This window comes from Polyodon spathula, chromosome 1, assembly GCF_017654505.1.
Source record: "Polyodon spathula isolate WHYD16114869_AA chromosome 1, ASM1765450v1, whole genome shotgun sequence".
Taxonomy (NCBI): Eukaryota; Metazoa; Chordata; class Actinopteri; order Acipenseriformes; family Polyodontidae; genus Polyodon; species Polyodon spathula.
This window is the reverse complement of record NC_054534.1, coordinates 84,521,511-84,531,938: the sequence shown is the minus strand read 5'-3', so window position 1 is coordinate 84,531,938 and position 10,428 is coordinate 84,521,511. Positions and strand designations below refer to the sequence as shown.

Below are 10,428 nucleotides of genomic sequence, written 5' to 3'. Positions count from 1 at the left end.
AAGTTCTAGAATTTTGTTTCTGATACTTCTAGCATTTAGATAAATACATTTAATGGTTGTCTTTCCTGAGTTGTTGTTCTTGTTTTGATGCGGTCTCCCTTCTGTTTTTTTGTTGATTTCTCCCCCCTTCCTTTCTAGTTCTAGTACCTTCTTCCATATTTTTGGGGAGTCTCCCACATGCCTTTTGGCGAACAAAAAACGTGTTTGCTTATTTTTTTCTTTAAGCAAAGGCTTTTTTCTGGCCACTCTTCCGTAAAGCCCAGCTCTGTGGAGTGTACGGCTTAAAGTGGTCCTATGGACAGATACTCCAATCTCCGCTGTGGAGCTTTGCAGCTCCTTCAGGGTTATCTTTGGTCTCTTTGTTGCCTCTCTGATTAATGCCCTCCTTGCCTGGTCCGTGAGTTTTGGTGGGTGGCCCTCTCTTGCCTGGTTTGTTGTGGTTACATATTCTTTCCATTTTTTAATAATGGCTTTAATGGTGCTCTGTGGGATGTTCAAAGTTTCAGATATTTTTTTATAACCCAACCCTGATCTGTACTTCTCCACAACTTTGTCCCTGACCTGTTTGGAGAGCTCCTTGGTCTTCATGGTGCCGCTTGCTTGGTGGTGCCCCTTGCTTAGTGGTGTTGCAGACTCTGGGGCCTTTCAGAACAGGTATATATATATATACTGAGATCATGTGACAGATCATGTGACACTTAGATTGCACACAGGTGGACTTTATTTAACTAATTATGTGACTTCTGAAGGTAATTGGTTTCACCAGATCTTATTTAGAGGCTTAATAGCAAAGGGGGTGAATACATATGTACGCACCACTTTTCCGTTATTTATTTTTTAGAATTTTTTTAAACAAGTAATTTTTTTCATTTCACTTCACCAATTTGGACTATTTTGTGTATGTCCATTACATGAAATCCAAATAAAAATCAATTTTAATTCCAGGTTGTAAGGCAACAAAATAGGAAAAATGCCAATGGGGTGAATAGTTTCACAAGCCACTGTATAATATGAATAAAAGTCTTATCGTGTCTAATCTGTAATAAATATTATCTATCGCATGAGTTCTCTGACTGAAACAATAACTACATTTTCAACTAATAAAACAGCAAGTGAAGAAGCAAAATTCACAAATGATCACCTTTTTATTGCAAGTCATAATAGTAACCTATACAGTTTTTAAAGTAACTTTTGATACAGTGCAAAGTTACTGCATTCAGTCTTCCTCTGTAACACTGCACAGTACAGTATAAACCTGATCCGAGTTTGGTAACAAATACAAAGAAAAAAAAAAAAAGACACAAGGAAAATGCTCTCCTCATAACAATGAGGAGCTAAACATTTTAAACCAATATTAAAATTAGATAATGTCCCACTCAGAATTGTTACCAAAATAAACTAAAAAGAAAATATATTCAGATAAAACCTCTTGCACAAAAATGATCTTGAGTGTTAAGCTACAATATCAGTGTACTGCAAGCTACACTTACAGTAAAGGTGTGCCAGTTTCTTGCGCTAAAGCATTCAATTGCATAATAACTCCTGCATTTTTCTAGCAGTGTTTAAGTACCAAAATTTGTTTTTAAAAAATCAACTGGGCTAGATTTACAAAGCATTTCCTTTACCACAGAGCACCATTTTCTTCTGAGAAAAAAATAATATATTTATATTAAATAATGTATTTATTTTATAATATATAGAAATAATATTACGAGATAAGTAAACCTACATGATTTATTACCAGTTCTGTAATAAAGTATGCATGATGTCAACTTTGCTCTGGGGAAATGGCTTGGAAAATCTGACCAGCTGTTTTATATATACAGTAGTGTGTTTTTAACAATATAGACATTACAAGCAAAGTAAAATAAGACAAAACATATGAAATGATTTACACATCTGCAATTACATTTAATAATTAATAAAAATACTAACAAAAAAAACAAAACAAAAAAACATATACCCTTGATACAGAAGTCTGACTGTAACTTCAACTAATTATTTCTCATTTTCTGTACACACTTTGATAGCTTGTACAGATTTTACTTTTTTTTTTATCACACCATCTTTATCAAAACTGCAGAGATGCCAAAGCTGGATGATCTCAAAGAGTGAGACATTTTCCAGAGGGTGTAAGTCAGTGCTGAAGGTGCACGTGAGATAATAAAACCAGCTGTTTAGTACCATTAAACCATATACAGATACTGTATCAATATTCACTAGCACTGAACCAAAAAAAACAAAACAAACAAAAAAACAGTGTCTATTGCTGGATCTTGCAATATACAGGTACTTGACTTTTTTGCTAACCTCTAGAATCACTCTGTTATCTTCATGCTCTACATTGAGATTTATGTGACGTATTTTCCTTGTAACTTAAAAATGAGAATGAGATAACATGCAAATGAGTGTGTCTCATGCGGTGCATGAAGTTGGCATGTCTGATACTGCAAAACTTTGGATACTGTCTGTGTGCCAAGTGTTGCGTCACTTAGAGAAAGCGCTCCTGATGCTGTACTGAAGAGCTCCCTTTGTTTCATGGTTATAACTTCTGAACATGTTTGCATTCAGGGTTAGAATCTGTCAACGAAATCTTTTCACCAGGTCAACCCTTAATAAAAGAAAGGTCTAAACATTCTAGAGATCCGGTAACAAATAAGCAGTGAAGAAGCCCTTAAACAGAGGCACTGGGAGCACATTCACTAAAGTACCATACCAATACAAAAATAGTACACAGGAAGTTTTCATTAGAGGTTTGTAAAATTCCACTTTGCTTCTGAAAATGAAAATAAATACAAACCTCACACTAGAGTGAGACCGAGACAAATAAATTACTAGGAGGTACTGACCCAAGAAAGAAAATATTCATGTTTTATTACATTTAAATTTTTGGAATTCATTACAGATATATTAAATGGTTCTTAACAGTTCTGAGAAATACACCAGACATAAACAGTGCAGATGATGCCAAACTGATTGGATGGTCAAACCGAGTTGATGTCCAAAATATAACCTAATTGCTTGGTTTTTAAACTGCTTGAAGTGTAAAACATATCCCAGTTTTGTAATACGTCCCCATCTATGTTTTATTAAGGTAGATGTAGCTTAAAAATAAATACATCTTCCAAGAACATTAAAATCAACATAACGTACTGCTTTATTCTAAGTTACTTTGCTAGTCCCATGACCTAACAGAGCGGTTCTGATCCATAGCAGTGAAGAAAATGCAAACAGAAGCTGTCACAAATGTATGCATACCCTCGTAGAGAAGTTTAGGCGAGAACACACTCCAGACGAACAAGTGATACCGCAGGGACGTGGCGAGAATGATGTAGACTGCAGCTGGGATTGAACGCAACAGCGCAAAGCAGTAACAGCCATGGCCCATCGCTGCTGAACTCCTGGTAAAGAAAATGGGAATTGAATCCATTGGATTTATAATTAACATCACAAGCCACAAGAACCTTACACAGTAAAGAATCACAAAACCAACAGTGTTTAATATTGACAGCCTTAAGCACACGCATTCACACACACCCACACACCCTGACTCAGCAGAATCTGGAAAGGTTTTTCAACAGTAATATCACAGGCTGTGATAAAAATAATCAGAAAGCCTGAAATATTTCATCTTAGTGAGGGCATACACTGACACTATTAGTTGAGCAGAAAATAAACTTGGACAGTTGGTGTACAATTGCGTCATTCAGGAGCTCATTGACTCCTGTAGGAGGGAAACAAATACTGTACAAGTACGCAGCACCTTTGGTAGACTCCTTCTAGTCATTATCAGTAAATAAAGTTTTATATTAAAACATATGATAAAAATTAACAACATGTTCTAGCTTCAATTTAATCCTTGCGACAGTCAAAGATCAATAATGCACCAAAAGGATTCATAATTGTTATTGTTGATATAAAACTCATCATTTAATTATTAGACCAGCATTATATTAACAGACATTTGACAAATAATAAATGTGGCCAAAACTACTGTAGTTCGATAAAGATCAGCTTTTTTTAAATGATATTCAACAGTTTTTTTTGTTTTTTTTCTTGGGTATACCTTCAATCGATATATTATACAATGGGTTCCATGGAAATTCTCCCCAATACTGCGGTAGGTGCGGTAACAGATACCGCAGTTACCAGTCTGTTACTGTGGGAAAATCTTTTTTCAAAATAAAAGAAATCATGTGGGCAGCTACTTAAAAAAAATAAATAAATACCCTGGCTGGACTCCAGATGTTGTTTAAAATTGTGTAGCACTATATCATGTTTTAAACTGTACCTTTTTTGTCTGACAGGTAAGAATTAAACAGTTTTTAAATGATAAACCATATAGAAAAAAAAACAAAACAAAAAAAAAAAAACACAAAAAACAAACCCCCCCCCCCCCCCCCCCCCCCCCCCCCCCCCCAAAAACAAAAAAAAACACTTTCCTGTTCAATGGACTGAAGGTCAAAATTGTACTGCAAAAATATATTTTAGGAAGCGACATATATGAGCAAGACAGCAGAGTTTAAAAACACTATCATTCTTAACAACAAGTGTTGTCGCTTCTGTTCATCAGATTATTTTCCTTTCACAAAAAATATTTCTTCTCATCATTTCAGGGGGAGTGGATGGGTGGATTTATACTTTCTCGTCTCATGTTGTAGGGCGCAATATACCAAGTCTGACCCTGGAACATCTATTCATTCTCTAATACCTGTCTTCAAAGTAATAGTTGGGGAGGTGAAATCACTTTATTTCTGGCATGGGGGGTGGTTTTGGGTATAGCTGAATAGAAATGATGAGGGATACAAACTACTGCATTGGTCATTACACAATACTAATCTGTATACAGTTTATTCTTTTGTGTATGGCAACAAAGTACCAGCCCTTATTTTAAAATGTTGCACAATTTATCTGAGACATAACGTTGACATTTTAAAACAAAAATTGGGTATTGAAGTTTATTGTACTCAGGTTTGAAAGGAGTCTGTTAATGGCACATAAATTAAAAGCCCCCATGAAATAAGCACCTGTGTATTATACATTTTATAAAGCAACACAAAAAATTTGTGCAAATTGACATCTACATTTACAGTTTTTAGCTTCCCAAAACAACAAGTAACTAATCACAGTATTTCTCATGGCTACAATGTACTCTACCATGGATACAAGCACACTCCTTATAAACTCAGGGATAGGGATTGTTTCTATAAACCAGCATGACATCGTACCAGGCTAGAATGACATTGGGAGCAGACTATACAATAGAAATAGAATTTCTACATAAATCACTACTTGATTGTATAACCTGTCCTATTCCACTGACACCTACTTACCTGCCATGTAAATACAACATGTGGATCACAGTCATTTCTCTTAGTGAACTTTGAGAAACATGGCTGCTCTAATTCCTATTATTGACATATAGTTGTTTATTTTATAAAACATGTTGCATGTGTTCTAACTGATTTAATATTGTTTCAGTTAAATATTAAATTAGCCTTATTACATTTCTTTATTAGTCTATGTGATACAATGCTTTAGTTATGGTGCAGTTCCACGTGTAAATTACATGAGAGGAATACAACTACACATACAGTACAGGTAGGGCTCTTCGTTTTCAGTTTTTATTTTTGAGCATGGGACGTCCCTTTTTTTGAGTGTACAGATTCTGTTCAATTAAACTCTTGGAAAAGTGTTTGTGAAACAAGTTCATTTTAGTTTTATTTCTCCCTTAACTTGTTTGAGACTATGATTCGGTTTCATTGATAATGTAGAAAAAGGGCAGCTCCTTATTTTTAATTCAAACTGCACGCAAACAGAGAGTGAAGTTAAATTGCTTTAATTAAATTGTAATTAAGAGGAAACTATTAATTTGCAAAACAGGTTATAGCATATTTGCAACAAGTCATTAAGATTTGAAATCCGGGAAAAGCAATTTAACTGAACTTGCTTTTTATGTTCGTCTGAATTAAAAATAAGGAGCTGCTTTTTTTTTTTTTTTTTTTTTTTTTTTAAACACTATTAATGAAACAGAATCACTTTTCCAAGATGTAACAGGAGAGGCTTGTGGTGATTGTCTGGTGTATGCATGGTTCTGCAGGAAGAGGGCTGCCTCGTAAGATCTGCCTGTAAATTATGGCAGTGACACGGAGAGATTGGGAGGAAGTTGTGTTGGCTTTCCCTCTCTCCGAATGGTTGAGAGGCCCATAACAACTGCGCTTCGTTATGCATTCGGGTGGCCTGACAGGGGATACCCGTGACGCTGGTGGAAGACGTCAGTGTAAACAAAAGACCAAGCAGGAACGCCAGCGGTTGAATAGAGAACGAAACAGGCAAGCACGGCTGAGGAAGACAGCCTGCCTTAAATAAATAAGAAATAAAGTAGTAAGAAAATAAGTAATAAAATAAATTATTACGTACCCGAGGAGATGTGTGTTGCTATATGGGGAACTCTGGTCACCCCAGTGTATAGAGAATGGCTGAGTGTAGGACGGAGACCCGAGCTGACTGGCTTAGCAGCAGTGGGGGCACTGCGTAAGCAGCACCTTTATTATGTAGTTTTATTACTGTGTTTTATTTTTTTACTTTTTTATTACTGTGTTTTATTTGAGTTGTTATCACGTTGCCACCAATTGCTGACCCAAATAAAATGTTTTTTTGATAGATAAAATATACCAGTATTCATTGTTTTTTTTACATAGGAATTTTCAAACCTCAAAAAAAAAAAGGTATCTGAAACAAAAACATATTGGTAATGTGAAAGAACAACAAGTTATCAAAATTGCCCAGCCATTAGAGACATCAAAAACACAAGCCAAGTTTCAAAAAACCACTGGGGCAAACTTGGTCAGCACAAAGCAAATAGATACAACTGTCAAGTGGTGGAGGCCAAGGTTCCCCCAGTTGTTTCTACTAACTTGGCTTGAGTTTTTCATGTGTTTGATCTGTGTTTACTGTGCCTGAAAAACACAAGCCCAGTTAGGCAACCTTGGCCCCGACCACTTTGACAGTTGTATCTATTTGCTTGGTATCTCTACTTTAAATGGCTGGGCACTTTTGATAACTTGCAGTTTTTTCACATTTCCAATGTGCTTTTGCTTCAGATATAAGAACATAAGAAAGTTTACAAACGAGAGGAGGCCATTCGGCCCATCTTGCTCGTTTGGTTGTTAGTAGCTTATTGATCCCAGAATCTCATCAAGCAGCTTTGAAAGGATCCCAGGGTGTCAGCTTCAACAACATTACTGGGGAGTTGGTTCCAGACACTCACAGTTCTATGTGTAAAAAAGTGCCTCCTATTTTCTCTTCTGAATGCCCCTTTGTCTAACCTCCATTTGTGACCCCTGGTCCTTGTTTCTTTTTTTCAGGTTGAAAAAGTCCCTTGGGCCGACATTGTCAATACCTTTTAGAATTCTGAATATCATATGCGTGGACAAAAGTGCCTGGGGTCTGCAAAAATCTACAAAACATACGTCCGAAGGAGGAGGAGGAGATGGACATTAAATGTGGAATGGTGCTTTTTTGCTGCGCCAATACCCTGAAAACGCATAAACTATCTGTGATGTATAGATGGTCACTGGCAGTTCCCGAGCTACCATTCCTCTCGATGCAGCCCACTAAAAATCTCTGGAAAACTTCTGGAAAAATAAACTACTGATTTTGCACTTCAAGCTGCACCACCTGATAAACATGGTATACTGTGATGTGACTCGATGTGACCACTGCACCAGGGGGATTTTCCATGGAACCCACTGCATGGACATTTAAGATAAATGTAACTTAAACACACAATGGTAGTTTTACCATAGTGTATGTAAGTTGCACTGCAAATCCAATGAAGACATATGTCACAGTAAAGATAAAGGATAGAAAGTCATACAGGAAAATCCTCAGTATGAAAAAAGGCTATAAAAAGAAAAAAAATCAATGTACAAAGCAAAGCAATATCACCCTACAATGACAGCAGTCTGGGGAGTTTCAGTTCTACCGTGCTAAGAATAGAAAATGCTACATTAGAATTTCACAGTATGAAATATATTTTACTCACAAATCAGGTCTATTTTCTATTGGAGTACGGTAGTATCATGCATGAGTCCGAAGTAGCCATATGTAATCTTCTACTAAAATAACAAAATAAATATACTGGTATATAAACCATATATCCTTTTTTCATGCATGATACCCATGAACTACAGAATCATAGAATACAGTTGTGTAACAAGTTTGAAGTCAATCTCTCAAAGCAATTTTCATCTCTTTTCATCCAAAAACCATAAGGTCACGTGACACAACCAATTTAGGTCACAGGTGAAAGTGAAGGGTATTGTTAAATTTTGGCTGAAGAGTTTTAATAAAACTGAAAATATGAAGTTGGCATCTCAGTTTATGAGACATGACCAGTTGGCATATATTAAAAAATATATATTGGATATTTTAGCTGTGGCAAAACATTATTTGAAAATATCTCCTATTTTAGATTGTAGTTTGACATTTGCTTGCTATATTTATTCTGTTGCAATACCTGCAGCATCAAGGCTTATACAGCAAGAACATATTTTGTTGCAGTCCTGTTTTGTACCCGAATTTGGAATATAACAATATTGTTTTTTTCTCAATCATTGTTTATTCTCAAATAAACAGATTGGAAACCCCTTTGTAAAGAAGCCTTGAGATTTACCCTTGGTTATACCCCTACCACTCACTCTTCTCTTTTAGCAAGAGTTCAGAACTATAACCATAACTAATAATCTATGTTTTTATTAACTAATACACAATAAACAAAAAAATTGTAACAAACAGATTGTAGAACTGATAAAGAAAATATTTTAAATGGAAACCTCACTGCGACATCAAAGATTATGAACATGCTTATATATATATATATATATATATATATATATATATATATATATATATATATATATATATATATATATATAACCTAAATAATATTATTCAAGGCAATCAACTGAAAAGTTGTGTGTTGTGTGTTGTTTGTCCATTCACACTCCAAGGCTGTCTCCACTCAAATTCAAACTATATCATCTGGTCCTGTGGATATTACTCTACATTTCTGAGTTTATAATCAAGTATTCTGTTTGCCTTTTTACTTGCCTCCTCACACTGTCTGATTGCTGACAGTACTGTAACAAGTTCTGCGCTAAAGCCTGTGTACTGAATGACAATTGCAACCTCAACGCACCATATTGCAGTTAGTCTTGGACATTTAAACCCAGCATAAAAATAAATAAATAAATAAATACAATTAACTTATTTTAAGTTTTGTTTATAAGGTGCTAAAAAAAATAAAAAATAAAAACAAGCGGGATACACATAGTCTATAGTTAAAGGGTGGTGTTATTTAGATCCATTTCAGATCATTAAAATACACCCACGCAAACCATCTCTCTCATGGAATCTCTTGTCAATTTACATTTATTCCACTTCCTTTAGTCATATTGGATATGAGCTTATCCAACACTGTTCTTAGCCTTTTTTAAGTGTAACAGACAATATGAATGCATGAATGGTCTTCCCTGCAGCTTGGCACACATTAGATCTAGGTCATCAATGAAACACACTGTCAAACCAGATTGAACAATAACTGAAAACTCATAAAACAAATTGCATACATAAAAATCAAATCCAAATATAAATGATACATACACGTGTACTGTTGTACATACTAGACAAACGTAAATAATATTAATCCAAATTACAGGTGGATAGCAGAAAGGTTGTGCTGTGCCCTGTTCGCAAAGACAGACAACAGCCAAGCCATAACAATTTTTATCTTTTGTTCTAGTGGAGTATAGTACAGTGTTCATACAGCATAACTGAACAACTAGACTGCTTTTATATATTTTTAATACTAATTACATTATATTCTGAAGCAGTATCTATTTATTTAGGATTCAACAATCACTAAATGGTAGCCTGCAGGGGTGTGCAGAGAACACACTCAGATGTTACTGGACGGAGTCATAGGAAGTGGGTGGGGCTAAAAATAGAAATGTGGTCAAATGCATTTCTGGCCATGATTTTCATCCAGTGACCTTTAATTTGACAGCAATTTCATTTATACAGTGACCTTTGAAAGTGACAGCAATGTAATGTTTATTTAACAATGACTTTGATTCTTGTTTAATTTTTGTTTAGCAAGACATATTGGGCAGGATTTTTAAAAGTTCATAAACGATAACGCCAGTGTTAATCAAGACATCAGTATGTAGCATTGATTTTGCATTTTCAAGCGGTCTTTATGCCTATTTCATTATTAAATAATCATCCTAATGTGAGTTCCGAAATTATGTTGATTTCCAAGAAATGTTAATATCTTAACGAGCAGCTTCTTGCAACTATTTTGTTTGCGTGGGAATTTAAAAGCAAATCTGTGTTAATTTCATAATAAACCAGGAGTTAGTTTTC

General features: G+C 35.2%; 1 protein-coding gene across 6 annotated transcripts in view; it reads right to left on the bottom strand.

Moving 5' to 3' along the window:
• Positions 1-1,265: 1,265 nt before the first annotated feature.
• pigg (phosphatidylinositol glycan anchor biosynthesis class G) overlaps positions 1,266-10,428 on the bottom strand; it is a 119,840-nt gene continuing 110,677 nt past the window's right edge. For 3 of the 6 annotated variants that reach the window (XM_041264575.1, XM_041264545.1, XM_041264549.1), the window contains exon 13: positions 1,266-3,401. In XM_041264575.1, the coding sequence (XP_041120509.1) occupies positions 3,176-3,401 (226 nt within the window). In that variant the 3' untranslated portion in view covers positions 1,266-3,175. Of the gene's footprint in view, positions 3,402-8,047; positions 8,121-10,428 lie in introns of those variants that run through there. The other 3 variants (XM_041264554.1, XM_041264559.1, XM_041264566.1) reach the window with 3 other exon arrangements.